At 40.8% G+C, this 18,243-nt stretch overlaps 1 protein-coding gene across 4 annotated transcripts in view; it reads right to left on the reverse strand.

Annotated features, from left to right (window-relative positions):
• DISP1 (dispatched RND transporter family member 1) overlaps positions 1-18,243 on the reverse strand; it is a 119,420-nt gene that overhangs the window by 30,176 nt on the left and 71,001 nt on the right. For all 4 annotated transcript variants that reach the window (XM_084828699.1, XM_084828701.1, XM_084828703.1 and 1 more), the window contains 2 exons: positions 8,433-8,462; positions 573-696 (listed from right to left, as the gene is read on the reverse strand). In XM_084828699.1, the coding sequence (XP_084684825.1) occupies positions 573-696; positions 8,433-8,462 (154 nt within the window). The remainder of the gene's footprint in view (positions 1-572; positions 697-8,432; positions 8,463-18,243) is intronic.

The raw sequence follows: 18,243 nt of genomic DNA on the forward strand, positions 1-18,243 counted from the left end.
TCCGACCTGAGGGGCTCATCTTCCGGCGTCATCTCTTTTAGCCTTGTGATACGTTCCATGGGGTTTTCTTGGCAAGAATACTGGAGTGGGTTGCCATTTCCTTCTCCAGTGGAAAATTTCACCACTTATATACCACCCACTCAACACAGCCCCCTAGTGATTTGCAAAATGTTAAGTAAAAACACTAAAACTTAAATCTCAGAGAGATTAAAAATGACACCACTCCACGTCTTAATTATTGCAGTATACTAGATCTATTAACCTAGGTATTACTGGAATTGCTATGATACACTCAAAACTCTATTTTCAGAGGTGTTGCTGGAAGAAGTCTTTTTTATTTTTGTTATTGATTAACAGATTCAGCAGCAGCACAGACATATTTGAAGACATCTGGACTCAACTACCAAACTTCATAAATATTCAGATCTGGGGTTTTGATTTGTGCACATCTGTGTGTCGAAGCAGTATAATACATTCTCCAAGAATTCCTTACATCTCTCTTACCATTATAGCTGGAAAAAGGATATGCCAACACAATGCTTTGACAGAACAAGGTAATAATGTTTACTTACCAATAATGGATCAGAAAAATCTGGAAGATCTGGGACTAGGATTCCAACCAATGCACACACCACAATTAACACAGTACACATTCCTAAAACCACCACAGGCCAGTCAGCTATCAGAGCTGCATAGCTAGAACAAAATAGAAAAGAGCCATTAAAAGGGGATACATTCCAGGAGGGAAAAAGAAGCAAGGAGACTGGGTTACTTTACAATGTTGCTTGTAACACAGAAGACAGCTTTAAAGTCTTTATTTTATTTAAATAGGATTAAATTGGATATCACACATATAGGGCTTGTTCAGATGACCAGTGGGAGAAACAACGCAGTTGTTTCCCCCACCCCCACATGCACCGGTTGCACAACCGTGATTACTCTAATTACCTGCACCACGTTGTGAGTTGTTATGTTGTCCAAACCTGGAGCACAGCGCGAACACAATGCACTTTCACCCACCCTACAACCCATACTGCGAGCCGTGGGTTGTAGGGTGGGTGAAAATACACTACGCCTGCGCCGCGCACCAGGTTCAGATAACACAGCAACCCACAACGTGACGCAGGTAATTAGGGTAATCATAGTTGTGCGACCAGCAAGGGAAACAACTGACACTGCGTTGTTTCCCCCACTGATTGTCCGAACCCAAACATAGAATAAGACAGCCCTGCCCAACCTGGTGCCTTCCAGGTGTGCTGTACTATTGCCCCAGTCATCCTACCCTGCGTGGCTAATGTCAATGCTGGCTGGGGATGATGGGTGTGGTAGTCCAATAAATCTGGAGGGCACCAGGGGGTGTCTCCATGAGCAATTTACTCTCAGCTGGCTGCATTTGGAGGTCATTAGGGATACATGACGTCATGGCCATCCAGCAGCCACCCCGGAGCTTATCATGGAAAAACTGGATTTCCTGAGACTGCTTAAAGTCAGATTCTTTTCCTTAAGTCGGGTTGTCGGCGGTATAGTTGTGTGCCTCAACCCTACATTTACCTTGGGTATACTAACCCTGCCCAGGGGTGTGCCTTTCACCGTGACCCCGGTCAAGGGGTGTTTCCTGTCTCCTGCCCGTGTTTCCGGGCACAAACCAAGTAGTCTCTACTCAGAAGTAACTCCCACTGTGCTCAATGAGGCTTGTCCCCCGAATGTGCACTGCATAATTTTCAGAGATCCCCTTAATCGAAATAGCACATTTTAAAGTACTAATTCCCTAAAGGCTCTGAAGCGCTTTACCAAGCTGTGATTCGCCATTGTTTGGTTTATTGTCTTCGGAAGTAACTAATTCACACCTCCGTTACAGAGATCCTGCGCACCATTGGGTTAGAAAGGGGGCTAGTTTCCCCGGCTTGTCTTTCCCAGCACAAACATAAGTGTGTCTACTCGGTAGTAACTGCCCTTCTGGTCAAAGTGGCTTGTCCCTTGAATGAGCACATCGGAAGTAACTAATTCACGATCTGGTCGGGACCGATGTTGCTCTGGTAGCTTCCCACAGGGCTCCGTGGGAGCTTTCTCAAACAGTTTTAAAAGGCTGAAAAAGTTTTTCATCTCCCCCCTGGAATGGAAAGGGGGGGCAAGGCAACAGTTCTGGACAACATCTTGGAGAAAGGTAATTCCCACGTGATAATGGGGGGGCTGGATTCCAGAATTATCTCCCCAGGGCTTTACCAATGCAAAAAGCTGTATTGAGACTCCTATTTTATAGGAGAAAACAGGGCTGACATGTTCCATATAATATATGCTTTAAGAAATATCAACAACCTTTGAGGGATGATTTAAGAAACATTAACAATATTTGAGAACATCTGAGGACCTGTGTGAGAGAAATATGTCTGCACCAAGGAGAAGAAAGGAGCTGGCATCCACTCTCCCCACATCCTCTGTGTCCAAAATGTCAAAGACAGAAGATATAGGGTAATTATTTACACTGATAAAGACTTTATCTTCACAATTTACGGAGCAGGTCAAGAGGCTGGATTTAATCCAAAATTCCATCACCACCCTGCAAGGAGCTGTAGATTTAATTAATGCGTCACAGCAAAAAATGGAGACGAAAATTAATGAGCTTGAAGACCGTGTGGATGGAAATGAAACTACGACTCAAATCTATTTTAAGAACACCTCTGACAGAATTTCTCAACTGGAGGCTTTCATGAAGAGTTCCAATGTATTTTGGGGATTAAAAATTTGCCTAAAGATGTAAAATTGCTTGTTTTTGTGGATAAACTTTTGCATGAGATACTCCCTATTCCATCTGATTATTTACTTGATATTGAGCAGGCATTTCGTGTGCCAAATGCTAAAGGGACTGATTACGCCATCATAGTTCAATTTGCAAAAGTCTCCACAAAGAATTATATCCTGTGCTTGGCAAGAGAAGCTCGAAGTCTTTCCTGGAGACAAGATAAAGTTATGTTATTTCCTGACTACATCAAAGAGTTGGCAGATAAAAGAAGGCAATTTATCAAAGCAAAGAACTTGGCAAAACAAATGAACTTACAATACTACTTAAAATATCTTGCTATTCTTTGCATTGTGTCTCAAGGTCAGATTAAGAAGTTTCAAAATCATGAAATGGCGGAGGCTTGGCTGAGCGTAAAAATGCGTGAGAATCTTGTTACAACTCCATGAACTGGAATTTTTAAACAAGCTTTGTTAATTGTTTCTATTTAGCCTATATGATCCAGGCTAATTCAGAAGATAAATGATTATATATATATTTGCTTATTTCTTTTCATTTCTTATTCTTTTCTTGTTTTTATTTTAAAATAGATAATATATCTAGTATAAAATATATTAATGAATGTTGAAGGTTTATATTAAGTTTTATTATGATATAATATTAGTATAATTATATATATATATATATATATATATATGTATAATTATTACTAATAATACTAGGCTTTTGGGAATGAATTCTAGACTTCTTTCTTTGATATAAGATTGATGATATGATATAGAAATGTAAGGTTGTTTATTAAATTGTAAGATTGTTAAGGTTATAGATATAGTCTTTAAAATAGAATGACATTGGAGACCGGTGGGTGTTGGAGCTTAAACTCAGTTCTTTAGTGGGGAGGAAGAGGGAGGGGGGGAGTGAGGGGGAAAGGTTTTTTTTCTTTTTTCTTCGCTTCCTTTCCTCCTCCCTTTTCTCTTTCTTTTTTCTTCTCTTTTTGTTATTGTGGTGTCCTCCTCAGAATATTGCATTGCTGGGAAACTGAAGCATTGATAAGGTTGTTGGTAATTTTGGTACTGTTTATTTCATTCATATAAAATAAATAAAAATATATTAAAAAAAGAAAGAAAAAGGAAGTAACTAATTCACACCTTCGTTCCTGGCAGCATCGGGTTAGAAAGGGGCTTGTTTCCCATCCCTGTGTTTCCCCTGCATATCTTTCCCAGCACAAACCAATTAGTGTCTACTCAGAAGTAAGTCTCATTGTGCTCAAGGAGGCTTATAATTAAGAAGAAAGCGGGGGGGAGACCCTGGAGGCAGGGGGAAGCTTCGGTTATTGGTTGAGCAGCCCCTGCCAGTCAGATGACGTTCACTCCAACCTCCCCACCCTACCTGGAATTATGCTCTGTGAAGTGACTTAGAATGGTGTGATGCACTCACTCGTGGAGCCCTGCCCAGACCAAAACCGGCTCCTTGAAAAATGCAGGTAAGCCATGATTGGCTTCTCCTTCCATTGTTGTGGAGAAAGCCCGCAGGTTGGGGAAGCCTGGCATAAGACTTCAAAGTGAAACACTGCTTACTTTGTGGTGCTTTTAGAACGGGGTGCAAAACCTCAGGACTGGGCCAAATCTATCCCTCCTGGGGGCCAAACCCATGCCTCCAGGGTTCCACAGATGGACATACCACCTTCCCCTGGCCCCACCCCCTTCCCCCCAACCACTGATTGTTCAGTGGCTTCCTGCCTTTTGCACAGTTTTTCCCCCATTCTAAAAGGTTGGAACACCTCTCCTAAGGCTGACTTATGTGCAGGAAAAGCTTTAAGTGAAAATATGCTGGTATTTTGGCCCACCCCTTTTGCCTTCAGCTCTGCCCATCCATGGAGTGCAGCCCCTGAAAGCTTCTCCGAAACTGAATTTGGCCCTTGGGCTGAGAGAGGTTCTGCTCCCTTTTCAGAAAGTGGTGCTTTCAATAAGCATTAGTTTGTTTTTAACCAACCCCCATCCTCAGGTGATTCTTCTTCATAGTGTTGGTTTGAAAAAACATTTAGATTAGTCGATGAATATTTGTCCCAAATGTCTAATAAATGTACAGCCTAGTTTGTTATTTTTTTTGTGCAGCAATTATTTACTATTTCTGGTCTGGCCAAAAATAGATTTCTTTGGCTCACAGAACAGTAATGATACTTGCTATATATTTAATTCAAACCATTCTGGCACCTTCAGTTTAGAAAAACAGTGCCATTTTGAATAAAACTGTTATACTAGACTAAGCACACACACAATTGAATTTTAAACTTCTTCCTTAAGTTCATATTTTCAGTCTGGTCAGGAGGTTTCCAAATCCAGTACCAAAAATAAACTCTATGGAATATCAGAACTTGAGAGGAGCAAGGCTCCAGCTCTTCTGCGAAGGTTTAAAAGGAATTTAACGTAATTTATGTTGCAAAATATGAAAATGCCATTTGGGGCTTGGCTAACCGAAACACTATCAGTCAAACATAAAAGGAAAAAGTACTCCCACTACTCTGTACTGATTACGCCTTGGGGAGTTATGTCCAGTTTTTGGTGAACACAACTTAAGGAGGACACCAACAAAGTGGAGAAGATTTGGGAAAGCAGCATATACTCCATTAAGGGCTGAATATGCAAAATGTGATGAAAAGGTGAAAAGACTGGCCACATTTACTTACAGAAAAGACGAGTGAAGAGGGCCGGAGGGCTAGATAATTAAAAACTACTTGCTATTTACTAGATGCACCATGAGAAGGTTAATAAGTAGTGGATTCCAATGGCAGCAAAGCATATTTAGGCTGGATATCAAGATGCGATTCCCAACTGCAAGAATGCTTAGGCAGTTATCCAGAGCAGTTGAATCATCCCAGAAATATTAAAGAATGTTTATTAGGTGCTGCCTGTGTCTTAAGATGTCCTGCAATTACTGGGTGTGTCCATACTGAGAGTTGGTTCCATAATATGCTGGTGGCTGACTTGCACCCAAAGAACTGGACGCACATGTGGTCTACTAATCCCAGCAGCAAAACGTTAGTGCCAATGTTCAGCTCATGTTGAATCTCAATTTCTCTTCTAGTAAATGGAAAAATCCCAGCTTGCAAGGGGGCAAGGCTTGCATGAGTTATTTCTTTATTTATTATAAATAATTACATTTATATCCCACCGTTTTCCTCTTACAAGGAATCCAAGGTGGGTTATATGGTCCTCTTCCTCTCCACTTTATCCTTACTACAGTTCTGTGAGCTAGGTTAGGCTGAGAGTCCATGACTGGCCCAAAGTCACCCAGTAAAACTTCACGGCCAAGTGGGGATTAGAAGACGGATCTCTGGAGTCCCAGTCCAACACTCTAACCATTGCACAACACTTGCTCTGCTGCACTGCTCACAAAAGGAGACAACTTGGTTGAGCATCTCTTTTATTTCATGCCAACCAGTGTATTACTGGAAATCACTCTGACCTGTTTTTAGGAATCTAAGCAACATTTATGGATGTCTACTATGGCCAGGCTTCTGGATATGACAACTAAATTCCGCTTTCATCTAAAGTGAGCATCTCTTGTCCGATGCAATCCTAACTGCACTGTGCTGCAGGCATCCTGCTCAGCTAGGAAACCTTAACTTCAGGGTGGGGAGAAGAGGGCTACCACCTGCCACATTACTCTCAGCAATGTTTGCCATCTATGGATAAAAGCACGTCTTGTCTTGCTGCTGCAAGCAACTCTCTTGGCTCCTTGTTGTTTTTATAAATAAATTGGAAACAAGTATTTCAGTTTTAAATGGGGGTGATTAAGCTTTCATCAGTGAACTACTGTGGAGATCTTTCATCAGTTATTAATATGAATGATAAGACAGGCATCTTTTAAAGACAATTTCACAAGTAAAAGTAGATGAACTAGAAGGATTTGTCTGCCTACAGATCCTTTGCTTTTAGAAGCAGAAACTCCATGATCAACTAATTGTTTGTAAAGTAGCTTGGGGAGCAAAAACATTAATGATTAATGAGTAAAATGGATTATTCAATGTGCTCCTACCAATGTGTATTGTTTTTTAACATCATTTATTTATTTAGAGTCTTTCTATACTGCTTTTCAACTAAAAAGTTCTCAAAGCACGGTAGAAAGGTGGCTTACAAACATGTTTCAAGAAAGCTGTTTACAGTCTCAGCAGGGGCGGACTTCACATGCAGATCTTTCACCCTTGAACAAAAGAACAGACTCCATCACCCTACTCCTGATTGTCCATGCAGGGTCTGGCTGCCCTGGACAGCAAGCCTGGGAACGGATCAGATAATGCCAGGCAAAGAGGGCGGGGTGCTCCTACCACATAGTTCTTCCTTCAGCTGCCTTGATGGCAGTTGGAATCCTCCCAGGAGAGGGCCTGATGGAGTTGCCCTCCTGCATTGTCCCTGGCCGATTTCAATGATAGTTCAGGTGGCCGGCCTTGGGCTCTGAGACAGGAAGACCCATTTCTTGAGGTGATCAACAGTTCAACTTCATATTTAGCAGGCTGGATGTGTTTGCAAACATTATACTTTTTCCATATTCTATTGCGGGGGGGGGGGGGCTACCTGTGGCTCTCCAATTGTTTTGGCCTACAGCTCCCATCAGCCCTAGCCAGTATAGCTAGTGGTGAGGGATGATGGAAGTTGTAGGCCAAAACATCAGGAGGGTTAGAAGTTACCTTTTGAAAGACTAATTAGGCAGAAAGCAAAAATTATCTTCTAATGCAGTGAGTATGCTCTACTTGTACAAAGAACATTCAAGCTGCAAGATCAGCAATCATAAATATATTTTTGCTCCTACATATTTATTAATTCTTACAGTGGTACTGTGCTGTAGCTTTTGTTGATTAGCTCTGCCCTTCTGAATAACTAAAGCATGCAAAAGTAAATTTCTCACCTTTAGAACACAACACAGCAGGAAACCAGCACAGCTGTAGGTGAGCATCACCATTCTGTTTCCTCACAATGCAAATTCTAGTTATAGACATTTGAGTTTCCTGTTTTCAGCACTGAGCTCATGAACAGTTGACATTGCTAAAGAAATTGGTGTCAACCAAAGCACCATCTACTAATACTTCTGAGAAAGGAGGATTGCATGCTCATCACTGGGTGGTACTAGAATGGAATCCAGGATGGGGGGAATGGGGGGAGGAAGTGATAGTGGTGACTTCACTCATGCCATGTGGATTGTGGATTCCTGTTCTATAACTGAAGTGGACAAAGTTAACAGTGGGAGGATTACTCTGCCACTGTTGTCAGCAAGCTGCATCCATATTCTTTGATACAAACCTTGTTTATATGAGCATTGCAGGTTGAGGAACAATTTAATAGAAGTTAAGCCTTTCTCTAGATGCAATGACAGTATGTTTTGTTTTCTCTCTCACTTTGCTTTGGTTTTACATGAATTTCTTATTCTTATCATTAGTTGCTATGGATGGATATATATTATATTGATCACATTAGGTGATGCTGTGGAGAAACCTTAGAGGATAAGGACATCTGCCTAACCTCTAGCATTTTTGTCATACAAAAGCACAAAAAGTACTCTCCTCAAGCTCTGAGGTGGCTTGGACTGTTGCACAAAAGATATTTGGTTTTCTCCCCCTCCCCCGCCTTTATTTCAATGCATAAGAACATCAAAAGAGAACAGAAAACATGCAAATACTTTACAAGAGACTCTATCCTACCTTTTAGGCAGTGTTAATGTTCTGGCTGGCCTGAAAATGAAATACACAATCATTTTAGATAGGCAATACAAGTACACAACTGTTCAGATTATTAAGTGGTTCCAATAGGATGAAACTAAGGAAAAATTCCCTTTCAGAGTTCAACACTGTGCTAGTATTTTAAATGCACATATATCATATGGACCTCCAGTCATGAAGACCTTGCAAAAGTGAGGCAAACTTTTACAAGTTAAAAAAGAAGGGGGAAAAAATCCACATTGCACTCCCTCTCCTTTCTCCAATGAGTGGTGGAAAGATTTCCCAAGCACACTTTCAAAGGCAAGCCCAAACGTAAGACACTTGTACTACACTGAGTTGCCTGGCTTAGGAGAGAAACTGACAGGAAATTTTAAAAGAAACCCTGTTCCTACACAACTCTTAATTATATCATGTGCTTCTTGAGCAGGCCTGCTTTTAACTGCTATGTCTTGAAAAAACAAGACACACACAACTTTCGTTCTAATAGTGCGTAGTCTCGACATGTCAGCGAGGCAGTGGAGGCTGGTGGCTCTGATGTCAGTGGGGCAGTAAATTACAGTCCGAACGTCACACCTTGGATAGCTCCTTAAGAGTTCTGACTGAAACCAGGAGCAGGTTCACCGCCCCACTGACATTGGAGCCACCAGCCTCCACGGAAGGGGAGAACGCTTGCTCCATCCACCTCTGTTATCATTCTTATCCTCCTCCATGTGTAGAGGGTAGCTGTCTTCAGTGGGGAGCCTCCTCTATGCATGGAAGGTTTCCACACAAATTACAACCCTGTTTTTCTAGAGTTCTAAACCACATGGGATGCCTCCATAGATAGAGATGACTCCCCTCGGCTGATAGTTGCCTTCTACATGTGGAAGGCAACAGGAATGATAGGGGCAGAGCCAGTTTGTTCCCCCTCCTGTAGAGACTACTAAACACTTAGCATGACTGAACAGGGCTATACATTCATACACATACCCACACCCAAACCCCAAATAGAATACACATGCTCTTTATTTGGATCCCTAAGTAAAAGTACCTGACAGAGCACCTCTTCAGGTATGAACCTACCCATAAGCTGCAATCATCATCTGAGGTCCTCTTCCAAGTGCATCCTCTAAGGGAGGTTCGGAGGATATCCTTTTTGGTGGTGCTCTACCCAGCCCCCCAATTTATGGAACGCTCTCCTCAGAGAGGTCCGCCTGGCACTAGCATTTTCATTGTTTCGGCACCAGGTTAAGACTTTCTTCTATTCTCAGGCATTTGACCAGGTTTTAACCAGGCCTGGGATTTTTTTTAGTTGTTCGTTGTTTAAAAAAAAGTATGCAAATAGTTTTTATATTATATTTTATACTGTATTTTTACAGTTTTAATCTTTTGTAAACTGCCCAGACAGCGTTGGCTATTGGGTAGTACAGAAATGTACTAAGTAAATAAACATTATTTCAGTAGGAAAACCTGAGCAAGAAAAAAATTGTTTGTGCTCTTTTTTAGAAAAAGCAATTGAACTCTTGCTTTCTAAATCCTAATCAGATAACCAAAAAAGGGGCCTCCTAAGAAAGCTGAAAATCCCTTGAAAAATGACAGATATATGGACACAACAAACACAGCAGATGGTCTGAAGTAAGAGCTTCAGGTTACTTCAGGTAAAAAAAGGAACTTCACTTCACAATGGAGGTCAGCTTTAATGGTGGTTTTGTATACTCCTAAACTACTGAGTTCTGGATAAATGATTCAAGAACAGATCATTTGAAGACACGACGTTTCTATCTACCTGTACACTGTACAACCCAGAGACATATGGTACTGGACGATCTCAAACTGTTATAAATGAGTGATAGTTTTGAAACCCTACAGCCAACATATTGATCCAGTTTGAACATAATGATGAATGATGGCTGGGTTTGGACAACACGCCGTGGTTCCTCATGGGTTATTTAACCTATAACAAGCTGTGGTGCCTGAAGGCACCAATCTCGCTTGGGGGTTGCTTAGCCCTTGTATAACTCATCCTAGCCGTGTTCACATGGCACGACAAATCCTGAGCAGGGGTTCCATATTCACAACGGCAGTTGCACACACACTGCACGTGCTGCAGTCTCACTGTCGGTTAAATGAGCCATGATGGACTTCGTGCCATGTGAACAGCCCCAATGGGATATTGTTACGTGCACTCCCCAACCCTCCTCTGGCACAGCTGTGAGGAAATCAGAAGCTTCTGTTTCCCATTTGAATTAACCATGGTTTAGCAGTAGTTAACTTTAACTACTGTTAGTTGAAACTGGCTTGTTTAAACTAACCATAGTTAAAGCTAATCACTGAGACTACATTCTCACATCACGACAAACTCACATGATGTGTATGAGCAAGCCTCAAGTTTGTGCACTCCCTCTCCCACATAGACAGGACAATGACTTTGGCAGAGTTCACTTTCAGTTTCCCTTAAATTCAACATGTCATTTGTGTGAACTGGGGATCATGGTGTACACTAACTAAAGTTAGTTTAAACAAGCCAGCTTCATAATCCATAGTCTGAAGTTGGATTGTTTTGAAAATGACCATAGCTAATGATAAACCATGATCCTGAGTGTTCATGGGAACACTGCTGAAGCTCTCCTAGTTGCACAGGAATGAGGGGAGTGTGCAAGCCTGAGGTTTGCTTGGGCTGTTCCAGCTCATGGACATCACGTAAACCATGGTTTAGCGTGATGTGCAAATGTGGCCAGTTTGTCCAGGTTTGTACATAACAGTTAACTACAGTTAGTCTATAATGGAGAGGAGGAGAGCATACAAACCCAAGGCTTGCTGCAGCTCGTTCCTATAACAATAAAGCATGGTTTGTTGTTCTGCCTAAACAAGGCCAGGGTTTTGCTCAATGAAAGGAAGCATTTTAGGTCCAAAGCTATTATGCTTTTCAAGAGCAAAACTACAGATGTTGCTGAAACGTATTTCTGCAACATGTAGCATAGCATACCTACAGCTGCATTTGGGCCTGGCTCATCATTGTTTCAAGTAGGCATTTCACAAGATTAGTTTTACTGATACCAAGCACTTTTTGGAATACACTTTTAGAAAACGTGTGGATAAATCACGTAAAGCCACTACTCTCCCACTAAGAGTGGACAGCGCTTCCCTCCCCATTGCCCCACACAGTAGCATCTCTGCAGTGTGGATAGGGTTTCCTCAAGCATAACATTTTTAAAACCGTGCACATCACCATCCATTAACTGAGCGGGAAGTTCTATTTTGCTATGCATATCTATATTTTAGAGCATAACCAACACATTTTTATTGGTGAAGTCTAAGAGGGATAACATTTCTAACCAACCAACATAATAAAGTTGTCACACACAGCTGCAACGTGTTGGTTACAGTGCATGGATATTCATTTTGGTGCACAGTTTTTGTAAGGCATACTTTTCGAAGCAAAACAGTTTGATAGCAGGTGTGACCTTTAACATTTCAGATTTGAGGGACTTCATCATTGTTTTGTGCAGCATGGAATATGCTTAAAAACACTGAAGTAGAAGAGGATAAGACAGATATCATGGGCTGGGATACAACCACTAGCTTGCATGTGCCTAGTTCTTTTAAAAATCAGTTTTCTTTCTAAATGGCTCTTAAAACTCCCCTGACTTTCAAAAAGTGGATTGCTTAGAAGCATTGCTGGAAGAGGGTAGGGGCGATGCTGCTTTCTGAAAAACAACGAAGTGCAGTGTTGCAAGTCTTTGGATTCTGGCCTTTCTTTTCCAGAAAGATGCTGGGCAAATTATATATATATATATATATATATATATATATATATATATATATATATATATGCCAATTACTAAGAAAGTGTAGCCACCCACTTGTAGCTTAAGCTAAAATCCTATACACACCTATCTAGGAGGAAGCCCCATTGACAAAAGGTCTTACTTCTGAGTAGACATGCATAGGATTGTACTTTTAACATCTGGAGCACTGCATTCAAATTGCTCAGCAACAGAATCTGGTTCTCTGCTTCTGCTTAATGGATTCAGGCTTTTTCCTACCAGCCCACATGCCATGGAGGAAGTTTAAGGTGCAATAACTAATTCCACATTCAGAATGGTAAGAGGGAAGGCTCCTCTGGCAAAACCAGTGCAGCAATTTGTAAGATGAAGTAGAAGGGAAACCTCGTTCTTTGAAGAGCAGCTCTTACCTAATCAATCTGGTTGTTGGTGAAAATGAGAATCATTTTTGGGGGGTGTTAATATTTCAACACTTGCATTCAGACAAATCTATGGCCTATGGTAGATATTTTTAAATAAACAGATAACTTGGAAATGGAAAGCAGGACATGCCAGACAGAACACGGTGGGTGGGGTTGGCACGATCAGGGACAGAAAATAAGCCATGGTGGCTTATTTTCCTCCCCAGTCGTGCACACCTGGTCAGTAAGACACCATGGCAGAGCTTTGAAAAGGCTCCAGAAAGAGATCCTCATCATTGTCATCATCAAAATTGATAAACCGCCCTTTGTCCACAGAATCCCAAGGTGGTGTATACAATGTCAAAAACAGACCATCATGCTATAGAAGCATCACCCTAAAATAGCCTTCCTCAACCTGGTGCTCACCAGATGTTTTGGACTACAACTCCCATTACCCCTAACCATTGACCATGCCAACTAGGCCTGATGAGATTTACAGTCCAAAGCATGTGGAAGGCATCAGATTTGGGAACAATGCCCTAGGAGAACAGAAGAGATAGTAAAACTCACTTTTATATGGGGGCTTTATACTTTTGACTTCAAACAGGAAGATAATGGAGTCTTCATTTTTAGGTTCAGGAGGAAGGTTGCAGCCTAATTATGGCCTTGTACACTATTGCCCTGCTGTCCTGTGTCATATGCTGGCAACAATCTAAATTCCTTATACAAGTACTTACAGATTGATGTTTAAACCAGTTCTATTTTTTTTTTCTCCCTAGATGTCTAAGATGTTATTCCTAGGCCCATCTTCATATTACTTCATCATCCAAGTACACTGTTGCAAAGTCTTGACAGTCATTGAACAATAGGACCATTAACTTCTGGCATGAAAACCAATGGAATTAACTATAAATGAAGTCTTGCTGTGATCCAAAATGTTGCTAAGGGTTTGGATTTTGGAGTAAATGGAATGTACCAGAAATAATTTATATGGAAGTCCTTTTTACAGCTATTCCTACCTTGCAATTAATTCATTACAACCCCCCTCCCTTAGATTGATAAAATCAGATGTTGCATTTGACAAGGTAATATTTACTGAGCTCCATCTATTTTTGCTTTCTGAAAATGTATGCTCAAAGTGTGTACTATCTGAGAGAGTCGGGGTCATTCCAAACATTATATTTTCCTACATAAATATAAATACATACAATAGGGGGTGATTTTGGTATGAACATAATGCCATGAATATGGGGTACTTATGGTTGGCTTTCCCACTTGTGAATTTGCCAAAGGACACTTTGTAACTTGAGAACTGTTTGAGGTGTGTTAGGACCCAAGTACTCATTAAGTTAATCAGTTTACATGGGTGGCACCTGATGGTTGATTCACAGTGATATTTTTCCTATAGGCAGAACATTTCCAGTGGGCAGGCATAGGAGTGTACATGTACTCCAGCCAGCATGGCCCTTGCAGGTGTGTGGTCCAACGCATCTGGGGAGCACCAAGTTGGGGAAGGATGATCCACTGGTTGCAGATGCATATTTGTAAGTGTAAATACACATCTGGAACTCCGTGAGAGGCAGGGGAAGCAGTTGGGGGGGAGGTGCAAAAAGAAAAAAAGCCTCCTTGCCTCTTGCTGCCTCCAAATTGCCATTGCCCTAAACTGCTTAATAGAAGTGGCAGCCGGATTTTTGTGGCCCATATTTCTGCACATAATGGCTGTCCTCCACCACTCCCAGGACACTTAATGGGAAGATACAGTTTGGTAGGTAGCTAAATAAAAGATTCTGAGATATTCAATGATGATAAAAAATTTTAACATCGCCATGAGTCACAATCTGAGAACAGACCAACAGCTAATCCAGAGCAGACATTTCACTTCTAAATACTTCATAAGCTGAAATCTTTTTGTGCCTCTTCTCCACATTCCCTTCCATCATCTACCCAAATGAAACTCAATAGCAGTTGATCTAAAAGCCAAGTGGATTTCACCAGCTTTTTTGGTACATAGTGACTTCCGTAAAACATTTTATTTGTAGACCCACATTGTACTTTCATGAAGCACCACAAGGGCACGGCCACAAATGAGCATCTCTGAGAGGATGGTGAAACGATTCAACAAAAAATCACAACTCCTCCAAACCTCCACAAGAGCAGGAATGAAGGGCACATGGTAAAAGTTCAAAATCTATGCTGGAAGCAACTCATTAAAAATTCTAATTCTCTCTGTTGATTATAAATGCAAATGATCCAATCTGCACAACTTTGAAATCAGAATGTGAGTTGATTGTTCCTAATTGCTCTTACACATTTTTCTACAGATACAGAGGACTTTTATTTACAGATAAATCCTCAAGATCTTTGTGAAAATACATCAAATATTACAAATGTCCACCACCGTTTCTAAGACTACAGAATGGCCATAGACACATTATGGATCAGGAGAGTTTAGAGACTGCATGCACTGCCTTCTCAGATTCCAAAAAATGAATCAAGGATTGTGGAACCCAATTCTGCTTTTGGCGCATTACTATTTAACAGACGGAATTTAGAAACAGCCTAAAGAGCTAGCTAAATGTGGTCCTTAAAGAAGAAGGTTACCACAAATACAAAGTATTCACAGCTTTGACTGACACCAGCTATCCAGGAGAATCTCTTACACAAAACAACCTGCAGTCGTAATTCTGAAAGATATATCTTTTGGCCTAAGTCAATAAGGTTGCAATCCTAGGGTGCAGAAAACAGTCAGTCCTACAACTCCCAGCACTCCCCAGCCAGCCATAGCTGGGGAATATTGGGAGTTGTAGGACTGTTTTCTGCACCCTAGGATTGCACCTTAAATCACTGTAAATAATCCAGCTAATTAGTCCTGCTAATCCAAACATATTTGAGTGACTTAAATGCTACCTAGGCCATTTAGAAAATGTGAATTACGTTTTATTTGCACATGAACGTATACATTTCCCCCTCATTTTGTCCTTTGTTAAAGCAGTTTCTTTCAGTTTTCCTAGAGAAATGGACACCTGGCACCAACAATAAGAAGATCTTACCAATACTTCATTACCAAGAATAAAGCATGTACTCAGCCACAAGGCAGTCCCAGAAAAATATGTATTCCTTATAAATCCAGTAATGGGTTTAACTCACTGCTGACACACCTAGCTATTAAAATTTCTTGAGCTTGTTTAGACACCTACTTTCTTTCCAGAAGAAAAATTCTCTCTTTACTTCAATTTGGTGTCCGCATTAAAAGGAAACTGAAGGAAAGATCTGAGGCTGAATTCAAAGGAAATGCCAGCAGAGTTTAATATTTCATTTTATTTGTGGAAAAAGAACTGAAATTAAATTAAAGCAAAATGCAAAAAGAGCAAACTAACAAAAATGCGATAAGACTTAACGGTATTATTACTATTAAAGTGCATATTTAGTATTAAAAATGTTAGCCTGGGGGATGTTCACACACTAATTGTTTCTATTTTTTATTTCAAGCAAAAGAAAAAAAAAAGATTTAGGGAGTCAATCGAAAAGATAACCATGGCCTACAACACTGTGGCATTTATTCACATGTCTATGCCATCTCATCAAGCTTGAGACAAACAGAATAAAATTGGACCTACATTATAATGTCCTACGGTGGTTTCACTCTAGTGGTAAGAGAATTCCATATATGTGGGGCAAATATTCTGTGCCAGCTGCACTGGTTGCCAGTGTGTTTCTAGGATCAATTTAAAATGCTTCTGGTCACCTTTAAAGCTCTAAACATCCTGGGACCAGTTTATCTGGAGGACTGCCTACACCTCTAGGAACCTGCCCAGACCCTAAGATCAGCCACGGAAGCCCTGCTCATGTGCCTGTTGGTAAGATCTATTAGCTTGCTGGGCACAAGAGATAGGGCCTTTTATGTGTTGGCCCCAATTTTATGAAGTAGCCTACCATAGGATGTATGCGTGACTCCCTCTCTGACTGTTTTTAAATGGGTCTTAAAGCCCTGAATGTTTCGGTCTTCTTTTAAACTAACGTATGCCCATAGTGCTGTTGTTGTAAATGTTTTACGATTCTGAATTAGTTAACTGTATTGTTTTAGAATCTGATCTCGTAAACTGCCTCAAGGTGGCTTCACTTGAATGGAGGTATACAAATTTTAAACAAACAAATAACAATAAATAATACTGAGAACACTTCACCACATATCCTTACTACTGAAATGTGGGCCTTGTCTCACAGCAGTAAATGAGATTGTAAAAATGTGCCTAGACTGAACCACTTCAGGAAACAGGTGTAGGCTCATGTGACTAAATGGTTCTTCACACAAATAAAAGTTCTTCCATATAGATCTCAGGGAGAACGGTGCACACTTAGACTTCTAGATTTCTATGTATAGAAGCACTATGTAAATCAAAAGGCTGCTTCACACAATATGGAAAAGAGATCTATGAGTATACCAGCTACATGGTCCAGTGGTGAACCCCACAGTGTTCATGGAGGCTAAGGCTTCATGGTTATAAATGGCTACTAGTTATGACAGCTAAATATTACTATCAGAGGCAGAATGCGCCCAATACCAGTTGCTGGAGAATACAAGCAATGGGACTGCTATTGCACTCATGTCCTGCTTGTGGGCTTCGTTTCTGGTTGGCCACAGTGGAAACAGTAGACCTAGACAGGCCTGTGGTCTGATCTTGCGTGACTCTTCTTATGTTCTCACGTCTTACACCAATTTTCATGTAGCAAACTTCAGCTTAGACAAAATTCTATCCCAACACATTGTTCAATTAAGGCAGTAAGGCTTTATTTTGTGTGTGTGTGTGTGTGCGTGCGCGGGGGCGGGGGGACTTCCACCTGAGACTCTGGAGAGTTTCTGCTAGTCAAGGTAGAACATACCAGGTTGGATCCAGACTTAATCATACTTACAGTAGACACAATGAAATCAATGGGACTTCAGTTAATTATGGCTAACTGAAGTCTCATTTATTTCACTGCGTCTGCTCGAAGTGTGGCTAAGTCTGGATCCAGCACTCTGGGCCGGTTTGCATGTTTGGATGACATGACAAACCATGGCAATCCCCCACAGGGATTGAAGATTCAAAATGGCCACTGGCAAGCTAGCGCCAGTGGTACATTATTATTATTATTAATAATAATAATACGTTGTTATTGTTGAACATGATTTATTATTACTTTAAGCAACAGAGAAATAAATTTAATATTGCCACTGTGTTAGAGAGTTTCATTTAGTAAAATGCAATTTGTTCAAGAAGAAAAATGTGTTCCCACATATTTTTTGCAGGCTTTAATCCAGTGCTTGGCTACTGTACATGAACACCTATGATGAGCTGGAAGCTTCTGGAAGTTTCTAAAATTACTTGCTCTCATATCAAGAGCCTGTAAACAGAGGAGGCCAATCAGAGGAAACTATACTTCTTGCAAAAAGTGTGGAGAGCTGAGTTGGTCCATTAGAGGAAAAGCATTCCAAAACCTACAGTACAGTAATACCTTTATTAGGACCAACAGAAATGTCGCAAAGTCATCAGCAAGCTTTTGAGTTCTCAGTATACTTCTGAAAGTATACAAATATTTGAAGTCCACCTTCCATAAATAAACTTCAGGAAAAAAATGCCCATCACTTGT

The sequence above is a fragment of the Heloderma suspectum genome, chromosome 1 (assembly GCF_057233095.1).
Source record: "Heloderma suspectum isolate Gila_16-S chromosome 1, 16-S_ref, whole genome shotgun sequence".
NCBI lineage: Eukaryota > Metazoa > Chordata > Lepidosauria > Squamata > Helodermatidae > Heloderma > Heloderma suspectum.